Genomic DNA, 27,064 nt, shown 5'->3' on the forward strand with positions numbered 1-27,064 from the left:
TTGCATTTCAAAATGACAGTTCTTGTCGAATCGTTTTTTTATTATAATTTTTTTTATACCTTTTTGAAAACTGAACAACCTATAAGATTTGTAAACATTTCCATACTCTTGGGGTATGTTTTTTTAAGCATTTGTGATTGTTTCTTTAAAAAAAAAAAAAGAAAAGAAAAGAAAAAAAAAAAAAAAAAGGAAAAAAAACCATGCAAGTAGACAGAGCTGTAAATTCTTGACACAAATACATGCATTTGTTTTTATTCACAAAAAAAACAGCCCATACTTCTAATTCCAATACAAACATCGCTGTTCATTTTAAAAGATGTAGCTACTGGCAATGTCATGAAAAAAGTAACCAAGAAACAAAATAAACCAAAAAAAAAAATAATAATAATAATTTTCAGTGCGTTTAATTGGGCAGAGAAAGAAGTGCTGTCTCCAAGTGCTTAGGAGGATGAATTCACACCTGCACACTGGCGACGTTGTAACAAAAAGTATGGCCACGGTCGTACAGCAAAACAGTGCAGACTTCAATGTTAGGACAGATGGATGGTTTGGCGGTCAAGGAGCTTGCAGTAGTAGCAACCCCACATGTACAACAGTCATCTATCCTGACTATACACTACTGCGGGGTCTCAACATATATTTGTTCTTTCTTTCCATTTAGAAAAATGGGATATTTTTACATCTTGAAATAGTTTCTTTCTTTTTTTTTTTTTCATAAATGACAAACATTGATCAGTTTTTCCAAACAATAAATTTCAAATCAACTTAAAAAAAAAAATCAATAAAATACAGAGGCTGAAGTAAGAACAACGGTGCTAAAATTACAATAGTGCTTGCCATGAGCCACTAGTTTTAAAATATAGCTGTAAAATTTACATTCTCTACACAAGTACTGTATCTTTCCACACGTGAACGACATTAACACCAAACACAGAAATTTTTGTTGATTGTCCACACTCAAGTCTGTCATTTCTGTTTGGCAATGAACTGTTCCAATGTTTTAAGCGAGAGAAAAAACCTGCTGGAAAAAGGACAAAAAGGTACCAAAATGGAAACATAGAAAAGGGAATGAAAGTTGCCATAATTATTTTTTTCATTATGTTTAATTTTTGGTTCAAGGAATAAGTAGGTGCATCCATTATTCGATTGATTACGTTTTTGTAGTGTTTCTGCTTGTTTGTACTGTGTGTGTGTGTGTGTGTGTGTGTGTGTGTGTGTGTGTTCATGTTTGTGTGTTTATATGAAGTTTCTGGTGGTTGTTTCCTCTTTTTTTGATGTAGTTTGTATGCTTGTTAGCCAGTGTTGGTGTTGGAATCGGTCCAAGCAAGAGTTAGCATTGCACTTGATGGCAGAGCTTTGGGTGAAGGTCAGAGTTCGCAGCCCTACTGGAACCACCGGAACGCCGCGCCTGTCGGCAGCATCACCTTCTTAGAGAAAGAAAAGACCAGAAGGGAAGAAAAAAAGACAGGAAATTACAATTAAGACATCATACTTTAAGAAGGTGCTATAGCATTTAGTCTTTTATGCGAGCAGAAAGTTGGCTTTATTTCCTGTCTGCCTGTGTTCCACTTTCCAGTTCTTTTTTTTCCTGCTAAAAACCTCTGCATCTCATATGTGCTGTCCCTCCTGTCCTTCCTCCCTTCCCCCAGCCACAGGCCATGGCCTTGGCTCCACGTGAAACCTGATATGGCACATTTATTATTTAGTCACCACGCAGTCACGTCAAGCTCTCACCCCACTACTCACACTCATGACACTCCCTCACGTTATCTGTGTCTCTTTGTCTCGCTTCTACTTTCCCCTCCGTACCCGCCTTGTTTACCAGAGCCTGCTTCTGAATCCCAGACAGACTGGGACAAGGCTGTGGTCAGCTAAATGAGTGCAGCCGCACTGTGTGTAGGTGTGTATTGAGTATAGAGGCTTTGTGAACACTAGGTGCTGTATAGTTTTTTTGTAGCCGTAGGTACGTGTTGTATTGAGCCTAGCACAGCGCATTTTGGACATTCTGTTAGCTTAAAAATTTAACAGGCAAATATCAGGAAGTACTTCAATTCCCATTTAGTCCAATATCTAGTTGAATATTTTGGTGTTCAAAAATGTATAGTATCTGTATTGACTAATCAGATATAAGGGCTTTTCATTTTCTGGACGTTTCCTTCTGGTATTAATCATGTATTCTGTGCTATCAATACTGACAAGGTCTTTAAAAACTGCCAATATTACTTCTTGTGCAAAAAAAAATACTGTATTTTCAAATCAAGATTAATTATTGTCCAATTATTAATTACAAATAATACTGAAAAACATTTGGTCAACATATCCTTTACAAAGTTATATATTATTATTAATTAATGCACTTTCAGCCCTCAGTTTCTTTTCAGGTCACGTGTGTGACAGAGATGGGAGTAAGGAAAATGTACGGCTCACAGTTTCTAAATGTATTCAATGAAAAAATGTAGTTGTACTCTTAAGGCAAACAGAAAAAGTGTGTGTAGATGTAGACTGACTATTGTGCCTGCAGGCAAGTGCAGCATTGAATACTGGGGTTGTATGTAGGTGTAGTATTGAGTATTTTGCCTGTGCAAAATTGCAGTATTGTAGTAACGCTGCATAAAGGCGTAATGGGGATCTATGTGGGTGTAGTATTAAGTATTTAGGTGTAGCCTGGTGCAAAGATTTAGTATGGAGTATAAAGGCTGTGTATGCCTGCAGCACTGAGTATTAAGGCTTTCTGTAAGTGCAATATTAAGTATTTATGCGGTGTGTAGGTGAGGTAATGAGTATTAAGGCTGAAAGAAGGTGAAGTGTGGTGTATTAAAGTTTTTGTAGCTGTAGTAAGCTGTATTAAGGCTGTGTGTAGATGTAGTAAGCTGTATTGAGGCTGTGTGTACATGTATTGGAATGTATGGATTCTGTGAGAAAGTGAAATGCGGTGTATTAAAGTTGTGTGCAGCTGTAGTAGGCTGTTTTGAGGTGCTGTATAGATTTACTGGGTGTAATGGAAGCTGTGAGGAGTTAAAGTGTGGTGTATTACAGTTGTGTGCAGCTGTAGTAAGCTGTATTGTGGATGTGTGTAGATGAATTGGGATGTATGGAAGTTGTGAGAAAGTGAAGTCTGGTGTATTAAAGCTGTGTCTAAGTGTAGAAGGTTGTCCTGAAGCTGAGTAAAGGTGTATTAGGCTGTGTTAAAGTGTGTTATTATTAGAGCATGTTGCAGTAAAGATGTAGTATTGAGTGTTTAAGCAGAAAAAGGTGTAGAAGGCTGTACTAGGGCAGTGTAAAGTTGTAGTACTGAGTATAGAGAAAGACTGCTTGTGGGTGTACCAAGGTACATTGAGGCTGTTAATGGATGCAGTATGGAGAACTGAGGGTCTGTAATCATGTAGTACTGAGTACTAATGAGTACTCAAGTAGTGAGTATTAATGCTGTGTGGAGGTGCAGTATTTGTGTGCTGAGACTGGCTATAACTGTAGTATTGAGTATTTATGCTGTGTATAGGTTTACTGTTGATTATTGATGCTGTGTGTATGTGTGCAGTATTTGTGTGCTGAGACTGGCTATAACTGTAGTATTGAGTATTTATGCTGTGTATAGGTGTAATATTGATTATTAATGCTGTGTGTGTGCAGTATTTGTGTGCTGAGACTGGCTTTAACTGTAGTATTGAGTATTTATGCTGTGTATAGGTGTAATATTGACTATTGGTGCTGTGTTGGTGCAGTATTTGAGTACTAAGACTGGCAGTAACTGTAGCAATGAGGCTGTGTGTAGGTGCCATATTAAGTATTTGTGCTGTCTGTTTACTCCAGTGTTGGGTATTTATGCTTTGTGTAGACACAGTATTGAGAAATTATGCTGTGTGTGCGTGCAGTGTTGAGTACAGATGTTGTATTTAGGTGTATCCGTTTGGAATGTGGCTGTGTGAAGGTATACTATAGAGTATTGATGCTGTGCAAAGTTGCAGTAAGTTCTATATACTAGTAATGGTAGGCTGTATTGAGATTGTGTGTAGGGTGCAGTAGGCTGAATTGAAGTTGGCACAGTTGCAGTATTGAGTTTTGATGATGTATTCTTATGCTGTTTTGAGTGTTAAAGCTGTTTCAATGTAGAGTATAATGTACTAAGGGTGTGTGTAGGTATACTGCGTAACGGGGCTATGCAAAGATGTTGTAAGGTGCACTGAAGCTGGTAAAAGGTGTAGTAGGGAGTATTGAGGATGTGTTTGTGTACTAGTACATACTGAGACTGTGTGGTGCATGTAGTAGACTGTATTGAGGCTACGTCTGGATGTAGTAGGCTATATCGAGGGTTTATGTAGGTGCGGTAGTTGGTATTGAGACTAGGGCAGGGCTTGTGTGTACTGAGGCATGGCTGTGGAGATGAGCTGTCGCCTCCCTCCCAAAGGCAACACTACTGCGGCAGAGAATCTCACACATTCACTAACACTGCCCCAAGCCAAGAGTAGCTCACATGTCTCCTCTTGCACACACACACACACACACACACACACACACACACACAGAGTCAAACACACACTAGCCCACACAATCTCACTCAGTCAGAGTAACCCACATTCACAAATAAATACACAAACAGACACAAGCACTATAAACTTTACTCATGTTAAATCTGACTACACTTTCCAAAATAATCAACAGGCAACAGAAATTTTTACACTGTTCTGATTTGACACTTTCAGAATAAAAGGAATACTTCTTATTTTCAAAACAAAACAAGAACAACCTCCATGATTTATAGGAAACAATTACAAGGAACAACAGGAAATCCGAAAACACATTTATATCGATAGCTTACTTTGCCAAGTATGAACTTCAAAATTGTTATGTTGTGAATTATGAATTTGATATCTAAATTTGTCCATCACTATAAAGTTTTTGTCAGTTCGTTTTAATCCAGAGTTACCATTTGTTTACTCACTTCACAACTTTTTTCCTTTTTACTATAATTCAGCATGTGATCGAAGATTCAAATTCCTCATCTCAAACCATTTTTGGAGGTGACAAATAAAGAAAAAGAAACAAGAAACATTAGAAATCATTACTAGAATGACTGGAAAACAAGTGTCCTCGTGTAGTTCTGATCTCATTCTGATTTCATAAAACTAAATTAATGTGGAGAAAAATGTCCATCTCATGTTATAATGTCATGATGTCACTTCTGAGACATCTTAAACTGCTTGTCATCAGCATGTTACACATCAACTACTGGCGCTATGTCAATAGTGACCTACGAACCAGCGGCCGCTTAAGAAGTCAGCATAAAAATGCCTTACCCTCTCACAAGACTCACTCACTAGTGAAGACCCATGACCCATGATCTTTGACCCATGCTTTGTGTAAATAGTGGAGGCTGTCACGTGGTCTTGGAGAGGAGCAGTTGGATACTCCTAGCCCAGTGACCCTTCCACGTTTGTCCATTTTTACCCTATTGAAATCAGATTTTGATCTCAGCTCATTGATTTTTACAATAAAAGTAGCAGCGCTCCACCTGCTGTGGGTGGTCTCCTACTCTTCATCTCGCTAGCACCTCACTATAGAAACTCTATAGAGCATAAAATAAACGGTGAATCCTCTTCATTCATACACAGACAAGAGCATGTCAGACGGTCTAAACACACTTTGGGTTGTTTTATACATGTGGCTAAGAGATTCCTTACCCTGTGGTCTTAATACAGCCTAATATTACATCAATCACCCTTTCAAATGACGCAAAGACACAAAGCAAGTTGTGTAAACAGAGCACCCGTTCCTTATTATCTACACTTGGAATGAAGTCGGGAAAGTGAGCACCCATCGTGACGTTAATGTACAGTAAATGTAAACAAACAACCCATTAAGAACACAATACGCTTAAACACACTTAAACACACAGAGGAAGTGTCTGTATAACCAAGGACTAGAAGAAATTCTGAGATCTGATCTAAGCATTAGGGTCAGCATTGGAATAAATGTAGGTGTGAATATTGGGTCAAGCATTTGGGTAAATTTGGAACCAGTGCTTTGGATAGGCATTGAATTACTTGCTGTAATATACGCACTGGGTCAAGCATTAGGTCGGGAGTTAGTAAATGTAAAAAAAGCATTGGTGGTGTAAATGGTGGCGTCAATAAAGCGGAATGTGTTGGGAGTGAAGGAGTCATGGGGTAGGTGTCACATTGAGTTTTGAATCGAAGCACCAGGATAAATGGTGAAGCAAGCGTTTGATTAAGCATTAGGATAAACACTGTTACACATACTGAAGTAAGCAATGAGATAAAAGTGTTATGATATATATTCAGAGGAACTAAGTATTGTGGTCGGTCTTGAGATAAGTGTTGGGGTAAGCTAATATTAGAATAATATGTAAGGGCACAAGCATGACAAGTGTTGTAATTAGTTTTGATATTAGCAGTGTGATAAGTTTTAGGATAAGTGCTGGTGTAATAATCAAGATAAGCGTCGGCGTTAGCACTGGGTCAGGTGTCAGAATACATTTTGGGGTGTTTTAAAGTAGGTCCCAGAAAAGGTGTTGGGGTAAGTATGCAAGTCAGGATTTTGAGTATTGATGGAAGTTTTGGTTTAAGGGTGTGTCAAGCCATTCTGGCCAGTTCTTATTCTCCTGTGCTTCTCCTATTGCTGTTTAAACTGAGTGATCCCAAAATAAATTCAGACACATCAGAGAGGTGTGAGGTGGCGCACTGCACACCACCCCCTCCTCTCTCTATAACTATCTCTCACTCACATGCTCTCTCTCTCTCTCTCTCTCTCTCTCTCTCTCTCTCTCTCTCTCTCTCTCTCTCTCTCTCTCTCTCTCTCTCTCTCCCTCTCTCTCTCTCTCTCTCTCTACTGGTTTTATACGGCCTTCACTCAGGCAACGATACAGACGATGAAACCTGGAGATCCACCAACCCCTCAAAGATTGCAGCAATACCCACATACTCCCTCTGTCTATCCTGTCTGTTTCTCTCCTAACCCCACCAACACCTTTACAAACACACACTCACACCCATACCTACACCTATATACGTTGCTATACACAGGCCACAAATGTCACTAGCCCACACTCTTAGATGGTTTCACAAACACAAGAATCCATATGGATCCATGCAGGTGAGGAACTATAGTGTGATTTACAAACAGGCTCCATGGTCTAACTAGAGCGCTTTCATATGCAGCATCATATGCAGCATTTACACTGTCTGAGTCAAACCCTTGTGCAGTCCAACCCTTGGTGCGGTTCGTTTGGACAGGTGACAACACAGCAATCACACTCAGGTGGGGACTAAAACAACCGGTCCGAGACCATCTGAGCAAAGTGGTCTCAGGCCACTGTGTTTGATTGCAGTGAGAAAGCGATTTGACCCTGAATTGACCCAACTGCAGGATGTGAGCAAACAAGTTCTGTATTATGGGTTGCAGGACATACTTTTTTTTTTTTTTTACTAAAATAAGAAATGAGGCACAAACAACAGAACTGCAAAACTGGAAAGATTTTTGTAAAAGTAAATGAAATGCTGGATTTATTTCACAAAATTATTTAAGAAAATAAAATAAAAAAAATTTTCATATTATTATTGTATTTATTTAGCACTGACTCCGTATTGAGGGCCTTTGAAATATTTTGCTATTTCTATCTCTTTGCTTATTATAACACAGTGATTATATTTCTGACCCATAAATCCTGTTTTTTATTTACTTTTTTTTTTTTGGTTCCCTTAACTATCTTTAGAAAACCCTTAGCAAACCAGACTCAAAACAAAACAAGGCATCAACCGATAAAGTGCCAATTTCGCTCTGATCCACCATTATACTCAAAAATGTAAACATCCATTCTGTCACATTCAAATATTTGCAACATTCACATCTATACAACGTGCTATGTTTATGTGCTTACTAATTTCAGCTTCAAATGATCTTAATTAGAGTCGGCATGTATGCCAACTGTATCACTCTGGGCTTGTGCCAGGAATTAGTATTTGTTTAGAAAGAAATGGCCGTTTTGCAAGCCAACCAATTGTGCATCTTGTCAAAACACATGCTCAGTCTGTACAGTTTAATAATGGAATTACTCTAACAGGTAACACGTCTGATGAGCTGTGGGGAAAAAAAACTGGAGTCACGAGAGCGATAGAACAGACACAAAACCTTCGTAGAGACGTTGAGGAAGGCGACTGAATTGCTTCCGCCACCTGTTTTACAAAAGGCTCGTTGCGCGTTTAATTACTGTAATGTAAGATGGCACTTTGATCCCATTGCACACCATGACCTTGTTTGACTCCACACACACAGACAAAGTGGCCCCTAAAGCAGTGCTTTAGCTTCACGCTGTACCCAATTTTCCAGCTATTATAGCAGCTTAGGAAATGAAAGCGATATTACACTGGTAAGTCTGTATGTCTTTGGTACGTCCAGGCACTATCCTATTCACTGTCATGTCTGAAGACTGGCGAACAACTCAAGTGCATCTAAAGTTTCTAACTTGCTTAATGGATGTCATCAACAGCAAATAAATCAAAGTTAATGAAGCTCATGCACCAAAAGTTAAAAGTAAAAAAAAAAAAAAAAAAAAAAAAAAAAATTGGCAGGGTGTGATAAAAAAAAAAAAAAAAAAAAAAAGTCTTGCACGCACAAAGCATTTTAAATTCCAAACCTTTTGTTATTCACAAGGCTTTGTATCAGTGTATCAGAACATCTCCAGAGACACATTATTTTATCAGGATCCTGCAGAGCAATCCTCTCTTGACACAAGATCACGAAAGTGATGCATATTTAGAAGTTTGGTGGCAGGCAGAATTACAATGTAAAGTGCTGAGACAGCCTTATCGCCCCACGTTTGGACATCAGACGAGTCATGCATCACTGACATAACAAAAAAGTATGTAAAGTTAAAAGACATTTTGAACATTTTTAGCTAGTGTCCTTCACAACAAACGGTGTTTGCATGGTTCAGGTAAATAACCTGCAACGCTAATAACACCTCCCAAATCTACTTTCGCTTAAAAACCAAACAAATATTTTTTCCTGTACAGATCACAATTTACCTTGGAATGCAATCGTTAAAATTTTTTGAAAATCATGAATAAATGTGCAAAGCACATCCAAGAGATATCCTTTTTAATGATTCGTCCTTTATAGCCTATAAAAAATATGAAATAATATTCAATAAAAGGTTCGAGGTAGACATTTACCCCCATAGAAATATTCAGAATATTTCACGTGACATTTTCAACAGTTGCATCATCCAAGTATGCTGAACGCCACAGAGAGAAAAACAAGTCATTTTTCTCATACTTTCCTATGATATTGTGGTTGATTTTTACTCTTTGAAAATGTAAAACCTGTTACACAAATTATATGTTAAGTGTAAGTTAGTCATTTACACTTAATTTGAAGTAAATTATGTCAGCATGTCCTTATGCCATACAGTGGATGATACCATTGTGTGCTAATTCTAGGCAAAAAAAACAAACGTTTAATTATTCTAGAACGCAATTTTGCAGCACCTTGGGGGAAAATCTGATGTTGTTGTCTGAGACAGGTTAGGGCAGAAATGTTCAAATGGCTCAATGCATGCTTTATTATCTTCAATGTTGAAAGGATGATTAAATAATTAGTAAGTAATAAGTAGTTCATTGTGTTTCAAAATCCTCAATACCAAAGCTGAGTGAGAGAGGAAAGAGATAAAGGCAGAGAGAAAGAAAGAGGGGAAAAGAGACAGAAAGAGATATTATAATGCTGGAAACAATGAGAATAAAGTACTTCAAAATCATAAAGAGTAATAAAGAGTCCATATGAAAATACATAAAACTCAAAGTGGACTTACTAAACTGTTCCCTAAAACAATGAAAATGACATTTGGGATATTTTACCTCTATTGATCTAAACTAATCCATTTCTCAACATATGAACTCCAGAACCAAAGGCATTATTAGTTTTCAACCAAAGATGCAAGCCTTTCCTAGACAGACGGACGGACGGACGGACGGACGGACGGACGGACGGACGGACTAATTGTGCTAATTGTACAAACCAGTCAAATGTAAATTATACTCTATAAACACACTGTATTTTACACAGACTACAAACGTCTAATGCACTTGTAATAATGTCATTAAAAAAACGATTTTAAGTCACTCTCTGACTGACACAGGGCCTTTTAATACATTTTGAAGGAGGATAATCCCAGAAGGCAAGTTAATACACCGGCATCCCATATGTATCGGCACGTAATTTTTGAAAACCATTAATTAGTGCCAAAATGATGACGCATTACATAGCTCATGTTCTGGATGAGAAGGTACGCTCGCTTTAGTGCCTTCGCGTATTCATCACCTATTTAATACTACCTCAACTTGAGTTAATTCACAGAGAGGAGGTAATGCATAATCTGCATATTAACACTCTTGAACCGATTCCATTTGGATATCATTCATTTACACATTCAATACATTGTTATCCATTTACATGTAATTACAAAAATCTGAATTTATTGCTTTCCAAAAATGGCAAAAGAAATATAATAATACTACAACACAAGTAATACTATATTAAGCATGAGATAAGAGCTATAATGTAGAAAGCCAGCATGCTAATTTAATCATTCAGCCTTTTTCCCAGTATAATTGTTTTGTTAGCTCTACAATTTAATTCTACTTTTAAATACAAATGGTTACTTATACTCCACTAAATGGCTCCATGTACTTTCATTATTACTGCAGAAGAGGACAAATCACTAAGCTCATTCTGTATCCGGGCTATAAATTTTTTATTCATACCTGCCAAATGGATAAGCATTTTCATCATATGTCGTTTCTAAAGTCCATGAAACGGTTCTTTTTGTATCTTTGTATTTGCACGCTTCACCTCGATAGTGTAATAAAATTGTATCGACTGCACCACACACATAATGTAATGCGTGATGTGGCTGACTACATTGGACTAAGTTATAACGACAGCAATTAAATTTCAGTCATGATTACATAACTGCACATACTTTTGTTTTCTTTTTGAGAACTACTATTTTATAGGCAGTTTTCAGGCAACAAAAACATGAGACTTAGCAGCATGTGTGAATATGAACTGTGGGCTAGCTAATAAATATAATTATATTTGTCCACCCTGGCTCTGAAATGCTTATCATCACACTTAACTGATGTCACTTAACATCATTCAGCGGTATTAAGTAATTGCCAGAAGGAATGAGAAAGATAGCAGTTAGCATATACAGAAGCTAGTTGGAATAATGATATATTTTTTTTTATTCATACTGATGTATCTTCTCTTCAAAATGTCTTCAGAAATTGTGTTTACCGTTATGTTATTTGTGTAATGTGTGCTGCCTTAAAGGCCAGGTGCATGCTATTCAGCCTTTGAAACAGATCCTCAGATGAACAAGCTGTAAGGCATTTATTACTCATTACACACGTTCTATATGGAAAACATCTGGCCACCTGATCAGCCTGAAATAATTATGGTATTTTCTATCACCCTTAAAAGCGTTAGTGACATTAATCTTACCTGTCTATTAGGATCTCTTTCAAATGTTATTTAGCCTTTTAACCTGCCTTAGAAGGCTAAATGCATTCATTTTTAAATAAACACAAGCAGTAAAGCATGTATTATGCGAAATGGCAAATGAATCCCTGATCAGCCTAATATTGATCCCAGTTATATTTAATAAGCTTTTGGATGATGTTAATATATACATTAGGCAGAAAGCCATTCAACATTCTTCTTTTTGCTATCTTACATGTTAGCCTAAATTACCATGAACTATGAACATACAAACAAACAAAAAGGACAGACCTTTTTTTAAATACTCATCCAATGTTAAGTGGTTCACTACTAAAAGAAAAAGAAACCATGCCAAGATACATGCTATTCACAGCAAGCTAATGTTTAAATGTCTATTTTAGACATAGTGGCCTATAGAATACACATTATTAGCAGCTAGTAATTGTTCAAATGGCTACGTTTTGCTCTTTTGAGTACCATTTTTTCTGGACAAGCATATCATATAAGATCCTAGTATTCCATTTAACCCATGACTAGCCACAAAACCAAATGGACTATCTAGCTAATAACTGTATTATTTTTAAGTTTCCAGCATGTACGAAATGTCAGTCTGTCGATCTCTATGACATTTACACTTCACTTTTATGTAGCTGAATAGAAAAAAAGACAAGAAGCACAGGTAACAAAGTCTCACAGCATGGAAAGATACATTTGTGAAATTGACACTAATCGTCACAAATGCTTTATAAAAAATGTGGGGTGTGAATTTACCTGAAAGGAGCAAAAACGTACATAAGATCACAATAAGAGTGAGTATAATTCTCAAAGATACACACAAATCACAGAGTTAGCTAACTTTCTAAAAAATGTTTGTACAGATTTTTAAAACATTTGTAGTTAAGTGTTTTGTTCACTGCTTCAAAATAAGGTTACCTAGTAGCTTGCTAAAACCAATAACACATACTATAAATGTGTGCCTTACGACTGGCTGTGCCTTTATCCAGAAATATTCTATTGTTCTTTATTTAAAGTGTTAACAGAGAATCAAACTTTATACTGATTTGTTATAATTAAAGCAAGTTTCACTTAATCAAATGAATAACTAAATGACACATGTCATAGTCTGAGAGAAAAAAAAAACATATCAACTTTAGGTGACCTTAGCAAAAGTTTGGAGGGCAAAAGAGACTGGAGACTTAGAAACAGAGGGCATCTGTAGCACCTGGTGCTCCAGATGACAGTTTTTTGGCCAGATGGACCATGTCAAACACAACTTACAAATGTGCAATTTACTCTTCCTACTTCAAACATACATCCTTACTATATATTATTATACTCATGCATAAGCACATGCTTTCCAGGAGTCCATCTCATATGCACCAGCCTTTTTTTTTATGACTTTTCACACAAACACCTTCCAAACTTATCATTTCCATAGTCTTGAAATTGCGCTGGGCTTAATTGTATACTCAAGAAGTCTACCAAAAAGCTCTCCAGCAAGCATTGTCAGTGAGGCAGGCTGTGTGGAGAGAGACGTGAGGCACAGTGGGTGGACAGATTAGAGCAGTCCCCATGGTGCATGTCTGTCCTTCCACCCACTCCCCCAATCCTGCCACTGCCACCTGCCACCCCAAAGCCTCATCACCTGCCTCTTTAACCCCACCAATCTGGACCTCCAGGAAGGGAATAGGCTCTCTGCAAAGTTCAGTTACCTTTACCGTGTAAAGCCCTTCCTCTGAAAAAGTGGATGAGCTGTCTATTAGAACTCATTGCACCAAAAAATATCAGTATCATGCACAAGATAAAGCATTCACAAAAAAGATACACTAGCAGGATTACTTTGGCATATAGTAAATTGTTTGAAGATTTTACAGAATAGTCATTCTGTATCTGTCTTATAACAAAAATACCACTAAATTTCTACTAAGAATACATTTGCCCTACTGCCCTCCAGAACAAAGCAGTGTTTTTCGTCTTACCTCCAGTGCAGCAGATGGTTTCTTCTTTAGCTCCTCACACTTGCGAAATTTGCAGATCTGGTGACCCGTCTTGCGGTTGCGGCAGCTGCTGCATTGCTCACAGTTGATCCTGCGCCGACAGGGCGCACACATGCCGCAGCGTTTACGCTTCTTTTTGCCGGCATTTATGGCCGAGGCCAGCTCGCTATGTGCTGGATACTCAGCCAGGCTAGCCATGTGCAGGGCACTGTCAGCAAGGAACACACCGGCCGGCGTCATGATGAAAAGCCCGGCCGGGTTGAAAGGAAAGCCGCCACTTATGCCGTACGGGAAGTCCGTAAGGCTCCCCACAGTGTCGCCTGCTGATGCACCCTCCAGGTCACCTGAGCCTGCTTCATTGCCCACTCCACCCACTCCTGCCCCTGCACCCATGCCCCCAGGGAGCAGCATGTGCTCCATGCCTGCACGCTTAAGCAGCGCTGCTGCCTGGGCAAAGTGTAGTAGGCCGTTGTGTCCTTCAAGTGCCTGTTCCAGGCTCCGGTCCGCTTTGGCAGGGACCAGAGCTGAAGCCGTGGACGATGGATGCTGCTGCTGTTGCTGTTGCTGCTGATTTTGCTGGCCAGGCTGGACCTTGGGTTTGGCTTGGCCATTATGACTCAGTCCGTTGGTGTTTTGTGGGCAAGCGGCGGTGTACTGGGAAAGAGTGCGAGACCGTTTCAGACTTTTGCTGAGCGGCTCGCTAATGATGCCGCTGCGATTGCGGCGCTCAATGACAGGGCTGTTCTCTCTGCAGCTGTGCTGCTCCCGTTCCTTGTCCTTATCTTTATCCTTGTCCTGGGCCTCGGGTGTCCGGCTGCCCTCCGGCCGTCCGCCAGACATGGTCCAGCCCCAGGGTGTGAGTGTATGTGTGTTTGTGGGTGGGTAGGGGTAGGGTTGGGGAGGGGACAGAAGATTAGCAAAGGTGGAGCCAGATAGTACACTCAGTCCACTAGATACCCAGATGAGGGAGAAGCCTCTTCTTCGACAAAATGGCCAGCCAATGGCAGCCAGGCCCTGGCACCACTTTACAACCAGCTTTAGACCTCAGCCGTCATCTTCTTACTGGCAACTGGTAAACTACCACGAAGAAGTGAGAAAGGAGGAAAAATAAAACATATATTAGTTTATCTACATTAAACCTCCTGAAACAAAGACAAATGTTTCCCATTGGAAACATTTGGAGAATCTTTTTTGCATATAAAATATTTAGCAGTTAACCAAAGGCTTTGTTAAAAAGTTTGAGAGTCCTTTAGAATCATTTGTCAGCATTTACATTAGTTTAGCCTAATAGATAGAACCTATTTGTAAGGCAATATTGAATAGGAAGATTCATAGCAATACAGCTCTTCAGTCAGATCTATTTTGCCACCTCTGAGATGAGGTATACCTTCATCATTCGAAGTTAAGATAAACAAAGGTATTGAGTACAACTGATAGAGTCAGACTTTAACAGACATGATTCAGGACCTGGGTTTTTAAAAGCAGTGTAGATCAATGCAATGTAGTGAAGAAGGTATAATTTTTTATACTTTGGCAGTGCTTTTGGGAAAGCAGACACAAAGTTTTAAGAACAAATAAGCCTTTGCTAACTACCAATGCTAACATTAGAAACAAGTTGACATAAATTTGAAGGTAACAGTAAGAGAATTTCATAATTTAGCTCAGATTTAGTCACACAGTGTATTTTAACTGACAACAATGTCAAAATTAATATTTCATACTAATTATTAAATAAGTGACAGTTATTATTTAATGCAGTTTGTAACTTAAATAAAATGAAAGTTTGTCCACATTCATATTTAATATACAGTACATTTGAAAAAAATGGGTGCCGTAATTTGTTCAGGTTCTCATAAATGCACGTTCACACACATTAGAGCACACAGTCTATAAACTCTTTCCTGATAATATGCCATGATTTCATCTCTGTAGTCACGTACTAGGACTCAGTTTCATGACTTCTCCAGAGTGAAACGTCACGTCTTGCTTGTCACATTCCTCCGTCGTGTTAGAATCTGCACCTCTAATGAGGTCTATCAGGCAGTGGATCGGTCATTCACATTGCTGGCTAAAATACTTAACAGCTGAGCTAAGAGTTATAATATAAAACATACACAAATCTGTGCAACAAGTTATCTGCAGACATTAGCAACGCCTGTGAAGTGAATGACACTGGAGATATCTTTTGCGAATTGTTTGCGAATTTAAATGCGAATTGTTTGATCGCAAACATTTTAATTAAAAAAAGACTTTTATTGTTTTTCATCAGTTTTACTGCCATAAACAATGACCACGGACACGCATACACGTACAATCCCGCTGAGGAAATGGCTAGCCCTGGCCTTATAAGGGAAACAAAAGGGAAGGGGAGGAAGGGCTAAGCGGGTGGATGGGGGGGGCTGTGTCTACGCAGTGTGTGGAAATTGGAAGGCCAGAATTAGTGGGAGGTAAAGCTTCAAAGGCAGGAGCGCAGCCCCCGCATTCTCCACAGCTCAGGGGTCTGTGGCGCCAGTGGACCACAGCCAGTCCATCTTTTGCTCGCTCTCTCTCTTTCGTTCTGTTCCTGACCAGTGGCCACGCTGAGCCAGGCAGCTTCGCCTCCCGCCTGCCAAGCCAACCCCATCACACACAGATCTCACGGGTCCATAGCACAACCCCACCGCCACATTTCTTATCCGTTCAACTCGCTCTGTGCGCCAACACTTTCATTTGGATGCTCGAAACTTCAGAAAAATCACGTCTTACCAAGACCTTGCTAGCTCATCGCTGGCAGCCTTTGAGTTCTTTTGCATTCTGGCGGAGAACAACAACATGGCACGTTTAAAATCCTTTCCACTCGCATAGATGTTGCATGGAGCCAACAATTGGCCACACACCATCAGTGACCAACCATCCCCCCCAAACACCATTCTTACCATCTAGAATAGGGCTCTTATCTGGGTCAGTCTTGCTATAAATTTGAAAACCTTGGTTTGTTTATAACTTCGTTAGAAAGCACATTAATCTGTTAATAGGCTATGTTTCACCTCTCCAGGCTTCGAACAACATGACAAACATATGCTCTTCTCTTTTTGGATTGATTGGTCATCAACTGTACTTATAGTTCAATCTTTTAACATCACAGGTATAATGTAAGGTAAAGGCCAAACATGATGCTGTGCAATGTGCAATGCTGTCATTTGAAGTATTTACAGTAATGGCATTTGGCAGATGCCCTTAATCCAAACCTCATCTGACTGAGCAGTTGAGGGCCTTGCTAAAGGGCCGAGGAGTGGCAGCTTGGTGGTGATGGGATTTGATCTCACAACTTTTCTTATCAAAAGTCCAAGAGCTTCTTCTTCCCTAATTAACTTCCCTAACTAACTTCCCAAGTACACTTAATTTTGAGGTGAAAACAAAAAACCATTAGAAGACAATGAAAATGGACTAGAATGATTAGATCGATTTAAATAAAGTAATTGTTTTAAAATGTACACAATAGTATATAAAGTGTCTGGTTGTAAAAGTTTTTTTTATTTTTATTGATTATTTCTCAAACCCTGATAGCATTTAAGAGTAAAAAATCAGTCAGACTAAAAAAACCCTCTTTTTATATTTTAATGACTACTAAGAAATATTAATCTTAAAACTAATATGAAAGTCTTCTTATTTTAATAACAAATAGTTAAAACTAATAAATAATTCCACAGCAGTTGCTGGCACTGTTAAAAAAATAGACTATCTATAAACACTAGCTGTTTACTGAACCATCAGTTATAAAGAGCCACACTCAGCAGCAAGTAATTTTTGATTTCCCTCTGTCCATTAACACATCTTTTAGAACCAATTCACACATTGAAAGAGAATATGAGACAGCAAAGTATCTCTCCGATCTTCTTTCAGTATTACTTCTTTCAGTATAAATTTGTAGTATTTGAACTACAAATTTATCAGACACTTTATTAATTACACCCAATAGACCTGTTGATTTTTCCAATTACTTGACAGCCACACAAAGCATACACTGATGCTGATACAGTTCAATATCTCCAGCTAATGTTTAAACCTCTTTGGGGAAATTGGGGAAAATATGGTCTCAGTCACTTTAACCATGGTATGGTTGTTGGTTCCAGACAGACTAGTTTAAAAAAGTGTTGATCTTCCAAAAAGTGTCTACACAAAAGATGCCCGGCAGAAATGTTATGTTAACTCAAAGAACCACTCTTTACCAGTCTGGTGAACAGAAAAACATCTCAGAATGCACATTTGCTTTGAATCTTAAGTAGGATGGGTTTCAACATTAGCAGGCCACATCGGGTTCCACTATTCTCAGTCACCATAAGGAAATTTGATGCTACAGTAGGCACAAAGATTTAGCCAATGAATTAAGCAATGTTTTCCCAATCTTCAACTGTCCAAAAAAAATAAATAAACCCTTCCATCTCATACACTGTTGCCCCAAATCTGTGAACCAGGCTACATCCTACACAATATCGGAGTAAGAGTAAAGTACGTGTGATAGTGTTAGTGCCTTTCAGAGCCTCGAGTTCCTCAGCCCACCTGTGTTCAGAAATTCAGCGTGAGCTGAATAAATGCCTTTTAGCAGTTATTAACTGTGCAGTCATGTGGACAACCATGTGACTCATAGCAAGAGGTCGAAGAAAGGTCAAAGACAAAGACAAGACTTTTGCACAGAAAAAGAATATATCAGTTTGACCTGGGAGAATATTCAGCCATACATGACCATACCAGCATATGGATTTGAGGATGAATGTATCGCTGAATAAATGAGCACAAAAGACAAAATTGTAAATAAAAATAAACTGACAAACAGGATGCCTGGATAGTGACATAGTTTCATGTGGTGTGAGTTCATTAAAGCAATAGATCTGCATATGGTGCTGTCAGAAACTAATTGAATCATTAGTATTGAAGCAGTCAGACACGAACATGATTCATTTAAATCCAAAAATTTGAATAAAATTGGTTTGTTGTTGCCATTGCGTCGCCATTGAGTATCCAGTTTCCGATAGAAAAGGGTTTTAAAAGAGATGTAATTAGCAAAAAATACATCCAAAAAAATCAATCTGAGGGTGAGTTGAATGACAAAGGATAAGTATATCCTGTTATCAGAAGCAACATAATAAGCTAATTGCACCTCAGTTTTGTCATCATATGTTGAGGCAAAACACAATAAAAGAAAGTCTGGTTTAGTGTTGTGTTACCTCCAGCGGTGAGTTTGGGGAACTGTCCTAGCCTTGCTTCCTGTTTACAGTCTAAATTAAATCAGTCTTATGAGGATATACTGAGGTTTCAGTTGCTGAGTAAACATGCTGTTAAATTTCTTTCTTCTTCAGACAGCTGTAATTCTACGATGAATAACAGCTTTGTAACAATATGATTCACCACACCATTTGTACAGCTCCAATGATGACAGATGACAAAGCACTATGTTTTTTTTCTAACCTTTGCGTTACACCTTTTCCTTAATGTGTTAAACGTTTTACTTTTAAACAGCTGCTTATTGGCGTTTCTCAATTTGTTAATGTTTATACAGATATAAGATAAGCTAGTTCCTGGGCACTGGACTACAAACTCTATTATAGATTATGTGAACGTGTAAAACAGTTAATACAATACTATCATCACAAAGCAATTTATAATTACACGGGTGTTTCCTTGAATGTGCACTAGTTAAATCACGTCTCTTCAAATCACTATGGTTAATGCTTCTACAATACATATAAACAATCATGTGTCTTGTTGGTTAGTTCAAGGATATATGGTTCCCTTAAACAACATTAATTAATAGCAATTAAACATGAGGTTAATTGCATCAACTGAGGTCACAGCTACAAAGGAAGTATATTTACCAATTGGGACTACTGTACTAGCACCTAAACAGCACTGTACATTTATATAAAGTAAATGAACTGAAACTGAATCATTACTAGGAAAGCCCTCAGACTTAGCATCCATTGTAATGGCCATGAAATTATCAATTTAAATGCAAAAGAATTCAGAGAAAATCCACCGATTCCTTGTTAAAGGCCATCGGGAAGCCATTGGGAATCCGGTTTTGCCATACTTTTGCTGTAAGTTTTAAAAAGAAGAAGGAAAGATTATTTTTGTGAGGTTTACATTACATTATTTGTGTCGAAAGGGAGCTGGGTGTAAAAGGGTTAATTAAAACCAGAAAGCTGTTATAGTCTTATGTTTTACCATATAAAGTAATCTAAGCAGGCTGGGCACATCATTACCAATATTATTTGGCTATATAAGAGTCTGGCAAAACCAGGTGAAGCGGGCTGAGGTTCTCAGGTAACAGGTCATTATGCCACAAGCCCTTCAGGCCAAAACCCAATTAAGCAGTGTCCAAGAAACCTTCAAGCATAAACTGTGAAACAGACTGAAGTTTTCTAGAACTGTCTTGGGAGGAACTCTGGTAAAAGTGCTAGAGACAAAAATGATGACAAGGCAAAAATAAATAAATAAATAAATAAATAAATAAATAAATAAATAAATAAATAAATAAAGTGCTCAATTGCAAATCAATCAAAGTTAGTTCGGTATTGATTCCATTCCAAATAAATCCTAAAGATTTTAAATACTTTCATGAAATAATGTTTGTATAGAAAGTCTTTCAAAGGTACTGGCTATGGTTTACATGGTCTTTATCGTATCTTCACTGGTAGCCTGTTAAAGGGAAAAGCTAACAAAATGTTTAGGGCTAAGCTGATTTTTAGAAGGAGTTGGATAATTAAGCTAAGGCATAAAAATATTTTTTGCCTTTTTTTTTTAGAAATAAAAACTGAGCATATCAAAAAGATCTGCAGACATGTCACCAACATCCCTGGTGTAAGCCATACTTAAAAAGTTATATGGAAGCTTCGGGAACTGTCACTGCTCTCAGTTCAATTCTTAAATAGACGTTTTGTCTTCATTAAATACTTCATTTACCTGATTAATATTTAACTAGAATGGAAATCCTCATACTACATATATACTTGCTGTATATATTTCTTCTAAAACATGAGCACACACACGTTGTACACATGTTGTACACATGTAATAAGCATGTAATAACACAGGTTCTAGTCTTCCACCTACGGTGTCGAGTTATTACATACTTACAAAGTGTGTACAAGACTATAAAAAGCAGCCAGCACCCTTGCGCAGAAACATTCCCCTTGTTTACTGTAGCAGTTTTTCAGCACTACACCGATCCCGTCAGAAGAAGCTGTTCGTAACCACAGCTCGCGCTTCCTCCCTGGAGGTGTGTGTGTGTGTGTGTGTGTGTCAGTAATTGGTCTTCCTCTGCAGGAGAGCCAACCCATCAGAACCGGCTCCTCTGCACGCCCCATGCCGTCCACGTACACGCGCCACATTAATCCCAACATCTCCAGCTTTGAGACGGAAATCAATAACAGGATGATTTGGATTTGAGTGTGTTTTTTGTTGTTGTTGTTTGTTGTTTGTGTGCTGTTTATCAATTTCTCAATTTGTAGCCTATTTATAATTAGACAGAGTGTGTTTCCAATAGTGTAAGTATTTTTAAGGAGAAAATTCAGTTCACTTGCACAATAAAATGACCCAAAACAAAAACAAAAAAAGAAGAGTGTTGAGACGCCCTCTTGCCTGCGAGCCTGACAGCACAAGCAGGAGGAAAAATCTACTTGAGGTTGCCTCGAGACGTCACGCAGGCAGATGCTTATTAGTCCAGGTAATGCGGAATCTAACGCATCACTCCCCTAAAGACGAGCGGTCACACACTCTCTCTCTTTCTCTCTCTCTCTCTCACACACACACACACACACACACACACACACACTCCTGCCCCCCTTCTCTCACTCCCTCACGCTCTCAATTTCACACACGCACACACACACACACACACACGCACCTCCCCAGCCACCACCACCACCACCCTCCACTCCCTCACACTCTCAATTTAACACACGCACGCACACACACACACACACACACACACACACACGCTGATGTGAAGGAGCAATTGACGCGCGTTCAGGCGTCAGCAACATCGGCACTTTCAGCATCGAGTTGAAATGAAATGAAAACTTGTCCAGTTAATGACCAAAGTTGAATGAGTGATGGCGAGATGAGCGGAGACCAAGGCACACACACACACACGCGCGCGCGCGCACTCATCATATATCCTCAACTCGCTCAGCAACACGTTTCCTGTGCGCTTTAAGGCTTAGTTTAACGGCTTTCTGCGTTATTTGAGATTGATCTGGAGAAGGTCTCCATGCTGCACAGGTGCGCTGCTCTTAGAAAGTTCCGCTGCCGTACAGCGGCGCATCATCGCACACCCCGGAGCCCACCTGTCCTCCTAAACACGCAGGGTTCCTCCGCGCGCTTCCGGTGCCAAATATTTCCCCCCCTGGCACGGTGAGACGGCAATAACGCCCAGTGTCCTCTGGAAAAAACAATAATCCAACCAGGCAATTAAAACCTCGTGATAATCTTTTAGGGAGGGAGGGGGGAAAACACCCCCACGCACAGACACACAACAACCCGGTAAATATCAAACGCAGGGTTTTAAAGCGTTCGGTACAGATCTCATACTTGAAACAGCCAAAAAAACAGGAAGGAAACGGGTGTTTTACGCGCAGCCAGGAATGCATCAGGTACAAAAAAAAGCCAGGTAGCGAAATCCGAGTGACATTCGAATATAAATATATACCTTTTGTCTGGTCTCGGCGGCGTAAAAGCGCAGTGCCGGCGGTCGGGGTACGGCGGCGTGAGCGCACGGCGGAACCATTCCTCTCTCCCTCTCTGTCTTTTTCTTACTCTCTGTCCCTCTCTCCCTCTCTCCTTTACCCCAGACCAGTTGATCATCAGTAAAGATGACACGCCAACTTTTGAGACTTCACCAAACTATGATCCCCTCTACTCCCTGTCCACCCGCCCCTTCTATAAATCTGCATATTCGCATAAACGCGTTCCCTGTTTCCTTTCCTTCTTCTTCTTTTTTTTTTTTATTATTCGCACCTACCGAGACGGCTTCGAGCTAATGGGGGGGAGGGCTCCGAGTGTCCGTCCGAGCGAGCGGTGCGTCTCCGATCCGATCCGATCCACCGCCGCGCCGATCCACGTCACGCACGATCCGTGCGCTCCCAGGGAAAAAAGCGCCGAGCTCCTGAGCCAGGCGAGAGCGCGCCGAAGCAGGTCGGCGAATCACGTCCAAACGCACTTTTTTCCCCCCTTTCCTGGACGCCTGAACGCGTGGGCTCTCGAACCCTCTCCGCTCTCGCAATCCCACCTCTACATCCCCGCTCACGGAGACGAGCATGCAAACACATTTCATAGATTTTTGGAGCTTCACGTAAAAACCGAACTGGAGTTTTTCCCACGCGATGCGCGAGGGCGGAAAACGGGGGGGGGGGGGGCAAACACACACACACACACACACACACACACGGAGAGAACACGAACAAACCGTGACAAAGACCCCACTATTTCTTACACGGTATTTTTTTTTTTTTTATTTGCGTGGGGGAAAAACGTAACACTTTTCGCTGTGATGTTTATTTTTCTGTCGCCAGGTGCACGTAAACGCGTTGGCACGCTATTGTTCCGGCTGCGCGTGATCAGGAGCCGTTCCTCGCGCCTGGCGTTGCAGTTGCGCACAGCCTATGGACTCGAGCTGCACGGCGAGCAAAAAGTTGATATGGTCCTCATACCTCTTTAAGACCGAACTTTCTTTGAACACATTCATGTTTACAGTCAAACAATGTCAAACACACACGCACGTGGTTCCCCGGTGGCGCTATTAAAGCGCCCGGCTTTGCGGATTGCTCCGATTTTGCGGGAAAATAAATCACCGAGCAACGTGCAGTTAGAATGACGCATTTTATTATAATTATTATTAATTATTCTACAGTGGTTTTATTTTTTTTATTGAAAATATAAATTACCAATATACGCAACGTATTTGCATAATACGATCATTATGACGTAACAACATTATGCTGATTTTAAAATATACATTTGAAATATTTAAAATTAATTCTTTTTTTTAAGGTTTAATATTGGCGCCACTTGCAATAGATGATTTTTAAGAAGGTGCCCAAAAAGTTGGATAGTGTGTGTGTGTGTGTGTGTGTGAGGTGTTGCGTGATTGCACGAACGTGTCCACGCACACACACGGGGTTTGGTTGATGATGTGACGTTGTCCGTGCTCTCTTTTTCTCTCTCTCTCTCTCTCTCTCTCTCTCTCTCTCTCTCTCTCTCTCTCTCTCTCTCTCTCTCTCTCTAGTCTGTCTCCTCGGGTTGTCCTCTCCGCGCTGAGCTGGAGTCCACTCCGTCTCTTTGGAGTGGCCGCTCGGCTGGCAGGCGGCCAAGTCGAGTGTGTGGAAATGACACCGCCAGGGCGGCAGAGATTTTCCTTCATTTCTCTCCTTCCCGATCGCAGACGGGCTGACATTGGCTAGAAAGTGGAGCAGCTCGTCAGGGACAATCGATGCGAATCGATCGAGCCGCGCGGCTCGAGGCTTTCCGAGCTGGAAAATTACGAGAGAGAGAGAGAAAGAGAGAGAAGGAGAGAGAGAGAGAGAGAGAGAGAGAGAGAGAGAGAGAGAGAGAGAGAGGATGTTCTACCGAAAGCGGTGCATGCAACCTTTTTTTGCGCACAAACACCCGCCGCTCACAGCGCGTTTAAAGCCTGCGTTAATCTTCCATTGAATGCCTTCCGTTTCGTCTCACTGAACCGACACACACACATACACACACACACACACACTCTCGCACGCACACGCACAAACTTAAACGCGTCGGGATTTTTTTCTTTTTTGAAGAAAACATTTTGTTTCAGAAAAAAGGTTTTAGGATGCTTTAGTACTTCATATATTTCTAATCATATTTGTTCAGCTCATCAGTCACTCTTCCAACCTTCTATAGAAAAAGTTTTGTATCCTTGCTGTTTTACACACAGGTGCATTAGTAAACACAGGTGAGGTGTAGTTTAATGTCATATGTCATAATCTCATATACATACAGTTTTGGGACACCTGCCCTTTCCTGCCATATGTGGTTCTTTAAACTGTTACCACAAAGCTGGAGGCACACAATTGTATAGGATGTTGTATAATAAAATTGTGTTCACTTTGGACCCCCAAACCTGTTCCATCATGGTAATGCCCCTGTGCACAAAGTGAGCTCCATGATGATATGTTTTACATGGTTTGTAGAAGAGGATCTTGAGTGGCCTGCTATGGGGCTCTGATCTAAAACCAACTGAAAACCTGAAAAAAGAAAACATGAAAACACAAATGTCCACAAGCACACACTAAAATCTAGTGAAAGCATCTTCCTAGAAGAGTGGGGGGGATTAGAAGAACAAATTGGTAGTAAACGTGGAATGTGATGCTCAAAAAACACTTACTGTACTCATGACCAGGTGTCTGCAAACTTTTGGCAGTATAGTGTGTGTCTCAGGTAGGCTACAGTAAGGGTTTTACAGTATCAGGTACGCTCAATCACTCAGGTGCTCTTGTATAGCACTTTGGCTTCCAGCAATGTGTTTTACATAAAAGATTAGATTTTAGATTAGGATTAAAGAAAAATATAGACAGGATGTATAACATTAACCCTTAAAGTGTCCTTGACCTTTAATGAATAAGTTCTTTTATAATATCAAAAAAAAAAATATGCTTTGTAGAACCATTTCTTTATTGAAAAATAAACTTTCAATTCAGTTTATTTTTATTTGTAGAGTGTTTGCAACAATAGACATAGTATCAAAGCAGCTTTACAGAGATCAAGTGGTAATAAAATAAATTTGTCCTGATGAGTGAGCCAGTTACGACTGTGGCAAGGAAAAAGTCCCTGAGATGCATGAGAAAGGAACCTTCAGAGGCACCGGACTCAACAGGGAACACATCCTCATCTGAGTGGCACCGAATGTAAATTCAGTACAGTTCCATCATTGTTAAAGTGTGCAGTGATAGACGATTCAATGCAACCTGTGTTCCTGAGTCATTGTACATTATATATAAGAGCATAATGTAGTCTATAAAAGATTCCGTTTGGAGCTACTGGGATACTAAAAGAAAAGTTTTCTTACTTTTTTCTAGTTCTAAATGAATTTCCTTTTTGATATATTATACCATCATGATATTATGATATAATTTTAGTTTTAAGGGATGATTATGTCTCATCAGTGGAATTATATTAATTATGTAAGTCTCTCTCTCTCTCTCTCTCTCTCTCTCTCTCTCTCTCTCTCTCTCTCTCTCTTGCTCTCTCGCTCTCTCTTTCACACATGCACACACATGATTAAAGACAGAAACACAGCAGCATTTATGATTTCTAATTTTTTTAATTAACTGTTTTAAGCCCCTAAAGCCTAACTGGGTTCATGCTGTGTTTATTACACCCACAACTGTATTTCACATGTGCTGATGATGTTATAACGTGTCAGCCAAGTGGGCTCAAATACAGAGCCAGATCTACGGGGTGTTTAACTCTGTGCGAAAAACTGACTTTGACCGAATCTACAGCTTGAGCTAGAAATAAATCAACCTCAGCTTCTCACATTCAAACCGTGTCTGAGGCCTACACGTTCTCACTCCCAACTCGTCACATATGGACGCGTTCATCAGGATCGCTTGGCGTCACTTATTGACGCTTTGGGTACCCTTTTGGCATCGTTTTCCAACGTTCAGGGATAGGGTTAGAGTCAGTGAGAACGAAAATCAGTGGGAGAGCTCGATAAATATGACCTCTGGGCAGTCTGCTTACCTAACCTCTGTGAAGATCCCTGCACGGGAAAGAATGACGTCGATGGGGTACCCAGTGCATCAAAAAGTGACGCCAAGGGATCCTGACAAACGCATCCATGTGACGAGTTGCGAGTGAGAACGTGTTTCATTCCACTTCCCAGGGCGGCTGATCTTGATTGAACTGGGAATAAGCATATTATATGCTTTTTCTTTTTAACAACAAACGGGGGGCGCTTAAATCTGTTAACACATTTACATCAGCCTCTCTAGAAACATATTTACATAAAAGAATAAAACTTTTTTTTTTTTTTTTTAATGTTTGGTTTAAAACAGGTTTTAAAAAAGCTCAGTGTCAGCAACTCCTGTTATGTCATTGCATGTAAGAAGGATTATTTACTCGGAACCATTAATAATAAAATAACATTTCTTTTAAGAATCTTTCTACTTTTTCCCATTACCACCTAACCTAAACCAAACCTTTTTTTTATCTCATTTAACTAAAAGCAATACAGGTAGACCACACAGAGGCATCATTTTATATATGTTTTATGTTTTAAAAAAAATAAAGTAAAAATAAAAAGAATAATAAAAAGAATAAGGTTGCATTGAGCTATGAATAATTTACATATATGGCAGACGACCCTTGTCCAGACCAACTTAGAATTATTTTATTTATACAAACTGAGCAATTGCGGGTTAAGTGCCTTAAGGGCTCACTAGTGGCAGCTTGGTGGTGCTGGGATTTGAACTTACAACCTTCCAACACATTAACCACAGAGCTACCACTTCCCGCAACCTATCTTCAAATAAATCAATCATAATGTAAGT

General features: G+C 39.6%; 1 protein-coding gene across 6 annotated transcripts; it reads right to left on the reverse strand.

Moving 5' to 3' along the window:
* On the reverse strand, window positions 1-22,848 carry cxxc5a (CXXC finger protein 5a). Of its 6 annotated transcripts, none has more exons than XM_083565475.1 (3): window positions 22,198-22,848; window positions 13,494-14,588; window positions 1-1,424 (listed from the first exon to the last, which is right to left on the reverse strand). In XM_083565475.1, exons 2-3 carry the CDS (start codon window positions 14,349-14,351, stop codon window positions 1,383-1,385), a joined length of 900 nt encoding a protein of 299 aa, XP_083421601.1. In that variant the 5' UTR covers window positions 14,352-14,588; window positions 22,198-22,848; the 3' UTR covers window positions 1-1,382. The 6 variants fall into 6 exon arrangements, with proteins under 6 accessions (XP_083421601.1, XP_083421600.1, XP_083421596.1 ...); XM_083565474.1 differs by having other exon boundaries at window positions 22,510-22,845; XM_083565470.1 differs by having other exon boundaries at window positions 1-1,427; window positions 22,510-22,844.
* Window positions 22,849-27,064: the final 4,216 nt, after the last annotated feature.

The sequence above is a fragment of the Silurus aristotelis genome, assembly GCF_946808225.1.
Source record: "Silurus aristotelis genome assembly, chromosome: 16".
Lineage (NCBI taxonomy): Eukaryota > Metazoa > Chordata > Actinopteri > Siluriformes > Siluridae > Silurus > Silurus aristotelis.

Bases quoted from the DNA above. Each gene is read 5' to 3' on its own strand.
- cxxc5a (XM_083565470.1), bottom strand. From the start codon at position 14,351: ATGTCTGGCGGACGGCCGGAGGGCAGCCGGACACCCGAGGCCCAGGAC. The intron at 1,428-13,493 runs GTAAGACGAAAA...TCTTTCTCTAAG, and splicing joins AACCATCTGCTGCACTGGAG to AAGGTGATGCTGCCGACAGG.